The sequence below is a fragment of the Rutilus rutilus genome, assembly GCF_951802725.1.
Source record: "Rutilus rutilus genome assembly, chromosome: 7".
Taxonomy (NCBI): Eukaryota; Metazoa; Chordata; class Actinopteri; order Cypriniformes; family Leuciscidae; genus Rutilus; species Rutilus rutilus.
Window position 1 is genome coordinate 25,209,588 of NC_140221.1, and position 15,911 is coordinate 25,225,498.

The window sequence follows — 15,911 nt, forward strand, 5'->3', positions numbered from 1 at the left end:
GCAATCTTGCATTTAGAAATGTGTTTTTTTAATTGTTTGGCAATTCTCTCATGAAATTTGGCACAAAGTGGTGAGCCATAACCCATTTTTGCTTGCAAAGACAGAATCTTTGGTGGATGCTCTTTTTAAACACAAACCACAATTTTATAGTCTTTTCACTTTCATTCTGACACTGTCCCAACTTATGGCGTGTGTTGCAGGGCTTGACATTAAGTTACTAGCCACACAGCATTTTTACTAGCCACATTTTTGTTGTTGTGAATTTACCTGATAAAAGTTGACTATGGCGTGCTAAAATTTACTTGAACTAGATTTACAACCCTTTTAAATGTAAAACCACTGTACGCACCCTAATCAAGACTACATAAATGTATAACAATACAGGTCATTATCATTAGCTCTGATAAGGTTGTGTGTAAAGCTCCTTTTAAATAAAACCATGTATTAAGATAACGACATAAAAAAGTAGCTTCTTATCGCATAATAAAAGTGCTGCATGGATGTAGAAGATTAATAAAAAAGATAAACTAAACTGAAAAAACCTTTAGCATTAGAAACACTGTTTAAATATCAGAATCAGACTCAGAATTACTTCATTGAGCCACAATGGGAAATTCTTTGTTACAAGTACGCCCTACAATCGGAGCAATACATGATTTTGTTGGCTGGATCATATACCAGCCATTCTCGACCTGACTTCCAATTTTCATTGAAAAGTCTTTTGTTTTTCTTTGTCTCTTCTTCCTTTTTGGTTTCATCGTCAGGTTTTCTCGTGTGTTGTCTAGGGGTGTGACGGTTAGTATATAACTGTGAGACCGACGGTTATAGTTGAACGTCAATAGAACTCTATAACCGCCAAAACCGTGTTATTAAAATATTTTTTACAAACATTTTTTATCGTAGAGAATATTTAAATACTAATTAAAACAACTGTTAACGTATTCGATTCTTTGCCAAGTACCCCCTGACCGACCGCCAATCATTATAGTGATGATATAGTGATGTGCCATCATTATGAGATTTGTAGTGACGAGTGTCGGGTCACCTTGCACAGAAATGATGTTCGTCAGTGTTGCTGGAGAAGGCGAGGTGAGCGATACGCAGAGGTCAACATGGTCCCCAGGGTTAGCTTTGGTGGAGGAGGTGTAACAGTCTGGGCAGGCATCACCAGTCAGCGCAAAACTGATTTGGTTATTGTAGATGGCTCAAGTCACTGCACGTTCTTACCTCAGAGACATCATAGAACCCATCATCATCCCCCAATTCCGCCAGCACACCCCCAACTTTCTGTTCATGGATGATAATGCTCCACCACATCGTGCCAGAATTGTCACAGCTCGACTCATATGGTATGGCCAGCAATGTCCCCGGACCTGAACCCCATAGAGCACGTTTGGGACCAGCTGAAGCAGAGACTGGATGATTGTACCCCACCCCCACGTGACCTGGCAGAACTGCGTGCAGCACTTGTGGAAGAGTGAAACGCATTGCCTCAGGACAACATCATGAGGCTAGTGAGGAGCATGAGACGTCGCTGTCAAGCTGTCATTGCGGCAAATGGTGGAAACACCCGCTACTGACATTGTCAATTTTTGTTATTGTCTACATTTTTGTTTCTACATTCTGTTGACATAGGTGCTGTGGACTGAATCTAATGCTTCAGAAAGTCTTGGTATCTCTGTCCATGATGGTCAAGTCCATATAAGCTCTTATAATAACTGCTGTAGTGAATTCTTGATTGTAAAGTGGATTGTTCTGGTCCTGGATGTTGTTTGGTCAATTTGGCTGTGATCAAATACACAATTGTGTAGTAATCTTGGAATAAAAGCAACATGACACTCAAGGCCATTCTGTATTTCAATCATAGCTAAAGGGGCTGCAGGCACTTCACTGCACATTATGCTTAACAGCAGCTTTTAGCCATGATAATAGTATTCACAAAATATGATGTTGGCGGCCAGGGTAGAGCAGAAGCTTTTAAGAAAACCTAGAACATAATGAATATCAAACCAACACAATTCTTTTTTTCCTCAAAATCTTGTTTATTAAATTTAGAAAACACAATTCTGTTAATGGTTCATAACAACAGCAGGAGTAGAGAAATGAAATATCAGATAGGCAGGGAGGGATGGGGGCAGGCCAACCCCTGAGTTTAAAACAGTTTCCTTATCCTGTGGTCGAAGGTCAACTAACCCCCTGAGTGAGGACAAGAGAATGAGGGTAAAAAACTGGGCAAAGGCTGAGAGTGGACAGAGATGGGAAAAATGAGCAGGCATAAAGGGAAGAAGGAGAGCAGTTAGGGGGTAGGCGACCTCAGAATAGAAGGGATCAGGGAAACGTAGTCTTCATAGCAAAACTCTGGAGACTCAGGTAGAAAAGTTGAATTGCAAAGTCATTTGTTGTTCAAGTCAAGGTTATTCCTGCCAAAAGAGACGAAACAAACCCCCTAATGCGATGTTAACATGTAGTTACGCCCAACCCTGGGAGTGCTTCCATTTTTCTTTCTCATCGAGGGGGGATGGAAGGACTTTTCAGTATTCACTCTCAGGAGGAGAGGAGCAGAGTGATGAGGAAGAGAAGTGGAATCGTTTGAGGGAAGGGACGGGGTTTCACCACAGACACCATTGAAACGTATATCAGTGGGGAGTGCAAACATTGTCTTTTTCCTGTGGGGACAGAGAGAGAGAGAGAGAGAGAGAGAGAGAGAACGAGAGAGAACGAGAGAGAGAGGGAGAACAAGAGAGACAGGGGTGCATGTCTATACGGTGATGGGAGTTGCTTCTACTCATCCATCTGTATATGTCTGTCAATCAATCAGCCAGTCCGTTTTATTCCTCTGTCTCTCTCACTCTCCCTCCATCCATTCTCAAGGAGCCGAGAGAGGAGACTCGCGGTTAGGCGAGCCGCTGAGCGAGAGGTCCTCAGGTGGAAACACTGTCAGTGTGCAGGCCCTGATGCCGCCCAGGGACTCGGGTAGGTCGAACACTTTGTGCCATTCGTCCTTCTCGGGGTCGTACTTCTGGACGATCTCCACCATGCAGCGGTTGTTCCACGAGTAGCCGCCCACAACGTAGATCTTGTTCTCGAACACGGCCACACCCACGTCACTCTGCCCGCGGAGCATGGCCGCGATCGGTGTCCACAGGTCCAGGGCGGGACTGTAGTACTCGCAGCTTAGCACGTCGTCGTAGTCGCTGGTGCCCCGGAAGTGGTTTCCGCCGATGACATAGAGACGATCGCCCACTGTGCACATGCAGTGAAGGCCGCGGACCGTCGTCATGGGAGCCTTCTGAGTCCACTTATCAGCATCCGGGTCAAAGCACATGAGCTCCTTCTGGAAGGTGTCGTGGGTTATTCCACCTGCACAACAAACCACAAGGAGAGTTCACATCACTTTCGCTGCTGAAACGGACACCTTGTGTGCGCACGTTTCTGAAAGCATTAGATATACACAACAAGAAATGAATAATGCATAATGTGTGCACAGAAACTCTCTCAAGGTCTGCTGAGGAAAGAGTTAAGATTGAATAATGCATCTCCGAAAACACAAACACACACAACCAGGTCTGCATGCTCACAGAAAGGAACTAGAGAGGGAAGCAGAGGAAAAAGAAACAGGACATGTCTACAGGGAGGGCTGAAAATAAAGAGAACCATCCCATCAGGCACCTGGGCATCAGCCAACCAGACCCTCCCTCTTCTTCCTCTCTACATACCTCTTGTTTTTGCCCTCTAACTCTATCCATCCATCCATCTATGCCATCCATCCATCTTTTCCTTTACTAAGAGAAGAGAATGATTCACTGACAAACACACACACAGGCTTTCTGACTGTAATTCTTCTCTTTCAGTGCATTTGTGTGAATCAAGTGAAATGGTGAGGAAATAGGCAAAGGAGACAGGAAGAGGAGATATTAGTGTATGGAAAAGGAGAGATAATGACAGAGAACATAGCATGAGGCAGCACATAACTAGACTGTTTCATGCATGCACACTAGCACTCATGTGAGTGCAGAGCTTAATACTCCAATACTTCATGACCTATATAACAGAGAGAGAGAGAGAGAGAGAGAGAGAGAGAGAGAGAGAGAGAGAGAGAGAGAGAGATATGCAGGCATGCAGGAGTAAGGACACAGACACCAGAGTAAAAACAAAAGGATCAGCAGTTCCAAAAATACTCCAGAGAAAGAGGATGGGTGGAGGAGAGGAAGGAGGAGAGAAGTGTGAGAATCAATGTAAATGTGTGTACATGCATCACCAGCAAAAGACTCTCATACATGAATACATTTGCTCCAGGCAGAACAGATTAAGACAGCGACACAGAGGAGGGGTTTTATATTTTCTGTAATTACAAGTGCTGTTTTAAACAGCAATTAAAGAAAACTCCAGAAATGTCATATTGACCAAAATTACTATCATACCTCAGACAACCATTCAGAAAGCATTTAACCTGTATAAATGTAACATTTCTGAGAGAAAGAATATTTAGCGTGATAAGATTGTGATTAAGAGTCTAGATTATGATTAGGATTAAGATAATCTTAGATCGATAAAATCTAAGTTCGTGATTAAGATTATTATCAGTTAATATCTATTTTCCTTATCTCCACGGCCTTGGGTACATTGACTCTGTCAATAGAAAACTATTTTAGAAGCAGAGAAATCAATTCTAAATTATATATATATTCTATAAAAATATAAACTGTAGGCTATAAATGATATAACACACACACAAAATGTATTAACCTTTAAAATAATAAATATTGTGCAATGATAAAAATCACACATTCGCGAATATTGCGAGGAAAAGAAAAATGTAGATGGAGGCAGATCTGAATGTTGATTGTAAGAAAGGGACGGGGTTTAAGTGTACACAATGATTGGAGAAATCCAACATAAATCACCAGATAGAAGTCTGATGTGGTTTCACCAGAAGATCAAGATATGACATGTTGATAATTTATTTATATTTTTTTTAATGAAACATGCGTATGCATGAATAGTTCAGAAGATCAATAACATGCATTGAGAATAAAAAGAGTTGGCTTTGATACAGGAGTATAAATATCAATCAAAATATAAAATTTAAATATCAATGGTTTATACACCGTTTTTCGGTTACATTGATGGCTAATGGTGCCTGCGTGTGTTCGGAGACATGCACAGAATATTCCTGCCAAGTGCCTACAAGTCACACCAATTCATATACGGCGCTCGCACACCACATTGAGGAGTTCAGAATGTTATTTAGAGGTTGCTGGAGGGTTGAATGAGAGTCATTAGGCTCATGCTTGTGTAAGGGTGAATGCTAATGTATGGAGAGGTAAATGTGTGTGTGGGAGCAGAAGACAAAGCCTTGAGCAGCATTATCACAGCTCTGTGTGTGTGTGAGATCACACTCCTACATACCTCAATGTTCATTATCACACAGAAACACACTCTGATTCATGTCATCACTACATCTCCTCCTCTCACCACCCTATCTAACCAACCATCTGTCTCTCTCTCTCTCTCCCCCCGTTTATCATTCTCAGTGAAAGTAGGACTCATCTCCATAAAGCAGGATTTGAGCTGCAATCCTGTAAAGTGAGCATGTGATGGGAACAATACTGCACAAGGCAGGTTAACACCCTGTGAGAATGTCTGTGTGTTCCTCTTTTTAGAGAAGTTAATTTCTTGCCATCTGAAAATGTTTTTGTGTGATAGAGGGAACATGTGCTGATCTATGGAGGATCAGTTTGTGTGTGTGGTGAGAACTGAGAACATCTCATTCTCACCCTCTAGATATTCCTCTTCCTGTCAGCGACACCTTACCAACTACGTGATCTGTGAAAATGTGTTTGAGAATGAGGACGAGAATGTGTTTGACAATGAGTACATTTTTCTTTTTCTCGAACTTGTGCATGTATAAGAGTTGAAGTGTGTGATTTTGTGCTTTTCTTTTTTTTATATTGTAACTAAAATACTACAACGGATCTGATTCAAATCAAGATCTGGGGTGCGTTTCCCAAAGCCAACTATAGTCGCAAGTTCCGTCGCTACCAATAGAGTTCAATGGAAATTGCGATCATAGTTGGCCAACGATGCTTTTGGGAAACGCGACAAATCGTTTAAAAAGTCTTACTGCCCCCAAACTTTTTAACAGTTGTGTACACAAATAAATAACAAACATAAAGATGTGTGACAGGTACCTGAAATATACATGTATCCTCCGTAAACAGTGCCTGCGTGTCCATAATGGGGCTCGTTCATTTTGGCCACATACGACCATTCGTTTGTCCTAGGGTTATAACACTCCACAGTTGCTGGAGAAAGACAAGAGAGAGTGAGAATTAGAGATGGAAACAAGGTCTTGAATGCTAAGAAAAATTACTAGACTAACAGCTGAGTTAATAATGTGGATCCAGGAAAAGGTCTAAAGGGGACAGAAAAAGAGTTCTTCTACATTAGTCATGCTCTCACAAACAGAGAATAGGGAGGCTTTAGTGATCAATTATACACAACCAAACTAATGTTCTTCCATTAGAACAGATGTACGTTTAGACACTGATGCTCATTAATATTGCGGTCCATTGGCACTCTGCCACAGAGATGATGAAATATTAACCATTATTTATACAACATGAACCAAAAAATGATAAAATGACCACCGACTTCTGTTCACAGAAACCTCTACTTCACCTTGTTAAGTATTCACAGAAGACTGCTGGCTGCTCTTCTCTAATCTCTCTAAATCAAAAGCAATGTTTTCTTAAGTTTTATAAAAGCATTTGTCCACACAGATAAGATCACTCTAAAAAGATCTGATACAGCCAGCCAGATACATTATTAATATCTGGTGCTCTTTATCTCATGTAAACTAGAGATATATAAAACCAATCACAAGATACAAGGGCAAAAAAACGTTGACAACATGAAATAAATACTTATTAGATTAGTACTAAATTAGACTTATAAGACGGGAGACAATTTCTTCATTGTACTTAACTTGACATAATTTCACTGTGCACAGGAAGTTAATACTTAAAAAAAAAAGTTTTCTGAAACTGATCTGTCCATGGTGTGGTTGACTTTTCCATGGAATTGCCCAAAAGCAGCCAGCGAGGTCTAGATTAATGTTCATTACAGTAAACAAAAATATACAGCACACAATTAAATACAGACAGCCTGTTTTCCACTAATGACGACAAAACAAGTCTTTTCTGACTGATACAGAACCAAACATAAAACTCTCAGAGCTTCCAAACCCTTTGTATCAGTAAATTAATGAGACAGACTGAGACAGACTCTTGATTCACTGAGAAGTCTGTCCTCAATCTATGATCATAAATATCACTCGCAGAACATTTACTCGATCTTCATGACCTCACACAGACACATTCAAAAGTCAGGCCAAAATTTCTAAAACAAGTTAAATAGGAAATAAATCACTGCATTACTGATCATTTTGCATCTATGTAACAATTCCTAATAATCAGATGTTGAATGTAACCATTTTTTCCCCTTGAGAGCCTGTGCCCAGTTGTCTGGGTACTGTAGCTTTTAAAACCAATCACTTGTAATTTGTATCTAACTGTGTATACTGCAGTAATGGCGAGTTCCAGCACACTGGGACAGTAATATTAGACAGTAGTCAGAGTCCTCAAACAGTACGGGGTTAAAAAAAGATTAAACTCAAATCAAAGCAATAAATTCCACTTGACCGCCATGACGGTGGTCGCTATAGAAAACACATTTGTGCTTTTTCTCACTCTCGCTGTGGAAGTGAGCATGTCAGAGTTCATTATCAAACCTCTGTAGTGTGACACCTGTATCTGTGCGTGTTTGTCTCTTTCCTGTCAGTTGTGGGCTGCTTTACATGTCTGATCATGGACCTGTGTACAAGAGACAGGTTGTGTGTTTGTGTGTATTCTGTATAGTTAAGAGGAGCATTGCTGAGGATGATGGGAAGTTTATTTTGGCTTATGTGGACACATGCATCTCTATGTCCTGCCGTTCTGTTTTGCTATGTGGATTTGCCCCTGCATTTTAATTACCTACATTTCATTGGGGCATTTTTGCTGTGAGAACCTTCACCACTGGTTAAGCTCCATCTTTGCCTGATGCGGTTATACAACCGTAGCCACTGGAATAATGACTACAAAGCAAATTGTGCCAAAGGCAAGATACCTTTTCAAAACCACAGAGAGGGCTGCATAAACGTGTTTCCACAAAATGTACATAAATCCTGTATACTACTACCATTTTCTGTTGTAAGCTCATATGTGCCCGAACAATCTGATGAACTCAAAACCATAGGTAAAGATCGTTGCTATCTGTCTTGAACACATATTGAAATCATGTGTGATTATTATATGGAAGTGTAAACACCCCCTAAGTATAATTAACAAATAAAGGTAAAATGAAAAAACAATGCACCACAGTTAGTTTGTTTTATGTTTTTCTCCACCACAATCAGATTCCTGTGAAATCATCTTTCATTTTAAGATTGAGAGTCTTCTCAAAACCCTACAAAACTGCACTCTGAAATAAAAGTATTTATTTGACCACGCTAGACATGAACAAGATAAAAATGTGTGGGTGGAACCATCACATATCATATAGTGCAGAGTTTCTCAACTGGTTTTGCTTTAGGATTTTACATCCGACAGAGTAGTGACCCAAAATGTACCAAAATCGCTTTTAGCACAAAAGTAAACACCACCGCCCTTAAAAACAAACTAACTATAAAACAAACTATAAAATATATTAATACTACCTTTAACCAGATATGCACAACAATATGCAGTAGCGGGCTCAACATGAAAAAATGTATTAGTAGAAGTCCTTTAAAGTTGGCATGATATGGAAATAAATTCAACCTGTTTTCTAAATGCATCTTTTTTTTAAATCTTATTCTGAACAATTCGTCCATGCTTGCATACGTTTTTTTTTTTTTTTTTTTAACTCATAATTTTCATCTAAATGTCAAGGATCTCTCTGGTGATGTATGTATTCTCCAATAATTTTGTCTGTTTTAACCCTGCCCCTTTCTTATAATTGACAGCAAACTCACATTTCCCCCTGGTCCACCAGAATGGTTTGCTTTCTGGAGACAGAGCCTGTTCTCGGCCAGGCAAACTGGAGCCTGTTGCGAACCGGCCGAATGTTTTCACGGACTTGAGGAACGTAAGGGGCTTGAGTGACATAACGCTGCTGTGTATTGTCTAAAATCAAACGGAGCACGTCCCGGTGTTTGCGCAGGCAGTGCAGCACTTCTGTTTTGCTGTTCACAGTACAGAGAGTGATTCTAGCGTACTGGCAGCTCGCAAAAACTTCTGGTACTCTCATCTGTCCTTTTTGGAGATATATTGAAACTGAAACCGTTGATTCACTCTCTCGCATGCTGGGTCTCTCTCTCGTGCACATAGTTTTATATATTTAGATATAAAGAGCAATGTAGTGCAGCGTTATCACATTGCTCAACGGGACCACCACAGACAGTCAACTTTCTGACCTGGAACCACCTTTTCTGCAGTGGAAATGTGCAGAACGGTTCGAGACTGGACACAGGCCGGGAACCCGCACCAGAACCGTGCCGGTAGAAAAGGGGTAATTCAGATCTGCCATCCTCTAAGTTGCCGCCCTACATTTTTGTTTCTTGTTTTACTTAGATGTATGTCACAAAACTTAAATGAGCTTCCACTACTTCCGTAATTGCGACTTTATAATACATTTTGATGGTGTCATGCTCTTAGCACTCAATAATTCACAGCTCAGAACACATCGGGGTCAGCACAAACCATGGTTACCCGTCTGCATGTTAGGGGTGTAACGGTTAAAATGACTCACGGTTCGGTTTGTATCACGGTTTTAGTGTCACGGTTTCGTTATGTGAAAGAATGTATGTGAAGAAAAAGCACTACTGTCAAAGAAAATGTAAGAAATTAGAACAAATAATCAAACTACAAGGAATAGCACAAATAAATACAATAGAGCAAAAATACAAATAAAATAAACAGTGCTTTTCAGGTTTTTCAGGTAGGTGTCTAAGTAGTTTTCAGGTACAGAAATTGAATAAAATAATCAAATGTAAAATAACACTGCATATAATCTGCACTGTATAAATTAAATAAAGATTATTCCTTATTTAAAGTTACAAAAGTTATTCAGTCAAGAGCAGTGAGTGATTTCCTTGCCTTTTGTTGTTTGATTGACATTAAAGACACAGACAGTAGGAATATTAGGCTGTCGTCACTTTAAAACAATGCACGGATCCAGTATACTGATACTGTTGCACATGCGTTGTCTTTCTCGACTGTTTACGTTCACTTAAGACATAACCTACTATGTTTGCTAGGATACTCGGCAAGACGAGCATGTTTTTTGTGTCCACACCTAATTAGTACCGCAAAGACACTCATCTTAATGTTATATTTACAAAACATGTCAACATCTGAAGTACAGTGTCCCTCTTGGAAATCTGTCCCCTGCTGTGACACTAAAATCCCTTCCTGACTCACCCAGCTCTCCTGCGGCGTTTCTCCCGCCCACAGCATATAGATGTCCTTTGAGAGCGCTCAGATGAAAGAAGGTCCTCTTCTCATTCAGACACGCCACCTGAATCCACTTGTTATACCTCGGGTCGTATCGAAACACAGTATCCACAGCTGTTTTACCTTTCGTGTCATAGTTACTTTGTCCCCCGACCACATACAAAAAGTTCCCGATTACCGCGATACCGTGTTGGTAGCGCGGGGCGTCCATGGGTGCCAGTGCTTTCCATTCGTGTGCTTTTTCGTCAAAAAGTCGTAACTCTTTACTTACAACCAGTTGTTGCCGTAGCACACCCCCTAGCGTCACTAAATGGGTATTGTCTGAACGGATCGCAGTTCTTTCCGACTGCATCACCGGCTGCATGTATGGCATCATCTGGTAGTTGCTGGCTTCTAATAAAAGATTAACACAGGTATTGTCCGTACGCATGAAGTCGACAGTTTGTACGTGGTTTATGAGTTCTGTTGGGCTCATGAGGGGGAATCGGATATTGCGCATCAGTTTGGCAGCATATTCCATGCGGCTTTCTTCATAGCGTAACCAGCGGCACGCAGCTTTGAACAGGTCCAGTTCGCTGCAGTGTTTTAGACTGTTGGAGGAGAGCACAAACGCTAGACGTTCGAAAGGAAGTTTGACAAACTCGCCAGTGCCGAGCAGCGAGGGAAAATTCTTTAGGATGAAGTTGTTGACGTATTTGTCTACCTCCGTGAGGTTGTAGGTGTTGGCGATGCGCCCCACTTCTACACAGTTGTCCAACGACACCTAAGAGGAAGGATGAACTGCATGTTAGTACAAAAAATAAATAAATACACAGCAGAATAAAAGTGCTCTCATTTGTGTCCTACCCCAGAAATGAGAAAGACTTTGCAGAAGTCAAGGACAGGCAGGATCTGGAGAAAGCTAGCAGCCTCTAGGGTGTCCTGTAGATTCTCCATGTTGAGAGAGAGTTTGGCGGTGTAAATGAAGTCTATAATCTTCTTTAGCCCTATTCGATTCACACCATGCAGCTTTATACACATCAAATCCTGCTCTTTCATTCCACCTGAGGAAAAAAAGAAAGAGAAATAGGGGAAGAGATGACAGAGGGAGGAGATGAAAGCGAGAGAATAATCAGTGCAAAGAAATATTCAAGCAAAACGGATATAAAATAGGGGAAAAGGCAGATGAAGAGAACAAGGAAGAAAAGAATGGAGGAGAGATCAGCAAAAAATCGTTGCAAACGAGCAGATCAAAGGCAGAGAGGGGAGAGTGACAGAAACATTAAGGAGAATGAGAGAAAAAGGAAAAAAAAGACAGAAGTAAAGTGAGTCTTACTGCAAGCTGTCACCAATTCTCTTTACCATGATAATGAGCCACTTATTCAAGAGCCACGTTTGAAATAAATCAAACCACTTTCATTTATTCAGATATGATTTCTCAACTATGTGGAGATGGAGAGAGGGAGAGAGGAGAGAGAGAGAGAGAGAGAGAGAGAGAGAGAGAGAGAGAGAGAGAGAGAGAGAGAGAGAGAGAGAGAGAGAGAGAGAGAGAGAGAGAGAGAGAGAGAGCAAAAAAGATAAGTAGAACAAAGAGGAGAATGAAAGAAAGTATAATAGACAGCAATTATGGGAGTCTTGAAGAGCTGAAATGCTCATGGCACACGTGGTAGCAGGACTTTAATGGGTTTTCAGAATACTACGAACCTATTATAAGATGAACAGAGACAGCACTTTTCTCAGCTACATACACAGCCAAACTGTAACGCTGTGTCGTAACCTGACAGTTCTTTTGTCTGTTCTCTTAGAACGCTGAACACATGACCTGACACAATCACAACCAATCAGAAGAGTTTTTTATATTTATTGTAACATCTTAAGAAGCTGGCTTTTGGGTCAATTAGATTTAATCGCTGTGGCTACCTGCCGCAATGTAGCAGAAATAGAAATTACGTGATCAACAAAATGTCCTGATGCCTGTCATGACTGGTTTGAACAAAAATTCTGATTTACATGGAAGAGCTTTCCTGAGTTATTATTCTACAATACAAGGGCTAAACTGTTTATTTGATCAGAATAGAGTTAGGAACAAATTAAGGTATCTCAGGTTATTATATGTACTGTTACACACAAAATTGGTGCATTTACCAGGTGCAGTTACTGGACCTATGTAGGGTAGTACTCATCATGAATTACTGATTTACTGCTCAAGAAATACTTCTTATCATTTAATAGAAATGTATTTAACATAATTTTTGTAACATTATAAAGGCCTTTATCTCCTTTTTTATTCAGCATCCTTACTGACCCAATCACCGGCAAACTTACTGACCCCAAACTTTTTAACGGTAACATACTGAATGGCTAAGCGACCTACTTAGTGTTCATATCACCGTAGTTTAAGAACTGAACTCTTGATTCAGTCTTGCATCAATGAATCAATTTTCCCCCAGCTCTAGTTAGGAAATGAGAGTATTCCCTCGACACGCTGCTCCTTCATAATTGTTTTAGTGCTCTCTCATAATAGTTTTGTGTTAAAAACTCATTCAGGGTTTGGTAGTATGCAGTATTAAATGGCATAATTATTTAGGGAATAGCTGAACTCAATTCAAATACTGAAATGAAGTTCTTTCCATTGAACACATTATCTCTGAACAAGCTTTCCCAAATAACCCCGAGCGAATCTCTTGCTTTCTTATCTTTTTTACCTCTCTTGCTTTGTTCTTTCTTCCCAAGAAACAGAGTGTACTTCTGAGAGATAGAGATAGAGAAAGAGAGAGAGAGAGAAAGAAAGAGAGAGAGAAAGAAAGAGAGGGGGAGGGGGGGGGGGGGAGTGTGAGGGAGGGGGTGAATGGAGGGAGAATCAAGAACATTCTGAGCTCTGAAGGAAAGTCGCTGGTGTGACTAAACGAGACTGGCATGCTACTGATATTTATGATATCAGACTAAAATTTTTATCTAAAAAAAAATCCGGAGCTGGCAGTACAGTATAGTACATAACATTGAGGAAACATTTTTCTATTTTTCATATTAGCTTTCTCTTCTATCACACTTTGACCTCTGTCCAAAAAAACCCTCCTTTATCCCTTCCTCACCTGGAAACTTGGCTTCACCTCACCTAATCCTTTGTTATCCTATGTCTTGTTCTCTCGCTCACCTGTAAACATGGCTTTAAAGTAGTCGCTGGAAGAGGCCATCATGGCTCGGTGAACAGGAAACGCTTCATCCCCGTCTCCCGCCACCAATGTGACATCACACAGCAGGCCCTCTATCCTCAACTGGTCAAAACCCTGAGAGATGGAGAGAATAAAACAAAACACAGAGAAAGTGAGAGACCTGACAAGCTTTTCTGTAATGCACTTAATGAATTCACTGAGGAGCAAAGAGAATGAACAAACAGGTCTTGAGGAAAAAACAAAAAATAACTAACACATTAAAAGCATCTGTTATCACCCATGAAAACAGTGAATGTTAAGGAGTTGTATCATTACTATGCGTCCCATGAGCGTCATTTCTGAATAAAAGATTGTGGGGTTAATTAATGAACAGGAGGTCAGATGCATGAGGGGACTGCAGCAGAGATGGACTCCCACGGCGCCGGAGACAAGCCATAATTAACAGGACCGAGCAATCGTCCACTCACACACACACACACACACACACACACACACACACACACACACACACACACACACACACACACTCAGAGTGCCGTGTCAGGCTCAATCCACCAGCATGTGCAAAAGCACATGCCAAGCATGTGCTAGGACATGAAATAAGGCACAATCCAATCAGTGATACACTTACTGAAATTACATATAAGCTTTTTAAGCACCAAACTCTGTACTACACCCTCTGGACTGGAGTTTTACAAACATGCCACAAATCATGATAAACTGGCTGTCTTTACCGGCCTCATAACATCAGCGTCTGACGCAAAATCTAAAACTAAAAGCTCTGCTTGTAATGTGCCTCATTCGTAAGTCACTTTGCATAAAAGCACCTGCTATGACCAAATATACAAAAAGCTTTTGCTGCATCTAATGTGACAGTAAAAGCATTTTGTGTTGAGGCATCTACAAATACAAACACTGTGTGTGCTGGCTATATGTTATTACTAAAAATGTATAATAATAATAATAATAATAATAATAATAATAACAATAACAACAACAACAACTATTGTTATTAGTAAATTAAACTAAAAAGAAAAAACAAACAAAGAATTAAGACAAATAATAAGCATTATTATTGCAATTTTAAACAAAAAATAAATAGAATAAAAATATATAAAAGAAACTCCAACCTAAAATATTAATTGTGCTAGTTTTGCAGCATATTTACATAGCTTCTTTATTAGGAAATGGAAGAACAAAAAAACAAACAAAAAAAAAACACATGCTAAAACACTAAACCTGCATCCTCAGCTAAAACTCTCATTCTGTGTGCATTCAGAATGAGGACACACAGTGCCTGCGGATAAACATCGAATCAAATTAACTGAGTGCTGTTTCCCAACAAATCACTGGAATCAAATTTTTCAATTGATTAATTCATTTGATCATTTTTCCAGGGGTTAGTGATACTGCAGGGGGATGAAGGCTGCTGTGCTTTAGGACACGTGTCGTGACTCGTGACAGATTTAAACTGAAAAAAAAAGTCTTCGTCCCAGATATGATAAGCGGCTGTCATAGTAATAGTTTTCCTTTCATCCCCAACACCAGGGCAAGTGTGCTCATGACTACGCTATATTTTACACCCACTGAGAGTGTGTAATGTTTGGGTGTCCTTAACCATGTGTGCTATGAAATAAAAAAGTTGTGAATGAATAACGCTATGAATCTCCAGCATGTGTCAAGACTGATAAGTTAAAATATTGTTTCTTGATTTGACAAACTGATTCAAATCTTAATAAACTGCAATTTTAAGTTCACATACACACCATCTACTTCCTCTCACAGCAGTAGCTGGTTGGTGATCGATGACAGCTGGCAATGACATAGAGTGACCCCATCACATTGATGTCAGTACTGATGCAATCAAGAGATCACGCAACGCATGAATATGTCTGTGTGTGCGTGTATATACTCTTATCCTATGTAAACATAGTGAACCTACACTACCATTTAAAAGTTTGGGGTTAAGATTTTTTGATAACACTTTACAATAAGGTTCATTAGATAACATTAGTTAATGTATTACCTAACATGAACTAACAATGATCAATACATTTGTTACAGTGTTTATTCTTCTTTGTTAATGTTAATTAATAAAAATAGTCATTCATTGTTTGTTCATGTTAGTTCACAGTGCATTAACTAATGTTAACAAATACAACTTTTGAGCTGTATTATATATTTGATATACTATAGCCTTTCTGAAAATGTGTTTTTTGTGTGT

General features: G+C 39.9%; 1 protein-coding gene across 6 annotated transcripts in view; it reads right to left on the minus strand.

The window, feature by feature from the left end:
• Window positions 1-2,028: 2,028 nt before the first annotated feature.
• Window positions 2,029-15,911, minus strand: part of klhl13 (kelch-like family member 13) — a 58,240-nt gene continuing 44,357 nt past the window's right edge. For all 6 annotated transcript variants that reach the window (XM_084415005.1, XM_084415002.1, XM_084415004.1 and 3 more), the window contains 5 exons: window positions 13,669-13,801; window positions 11,382-11,578; window positions 10,503-11,298; window positions 6,192-6,305; window positions 2,029-3,360 (listed from right to left, as the gene is read on the minus strand). In XM_084415005.1, coding sequence (XP_084271131.1) covers window positions 2,867-3,360; window positions 6,192-6,305; window positions 10,503-11,298; window positions 11,382-11,578; window positions 13,669-13,801 — 1,734 coding nt within the window. In that variant the 3' untranslated portion in view covers window positions 2,029-2,866. The remainder of the gene's footprint in view (window positions 3,361-6,191; window positions 6,306-10,502; window positions 11,299-11,381; window positions 11,579-13,668; window positions 13,802-15,911) is intronic.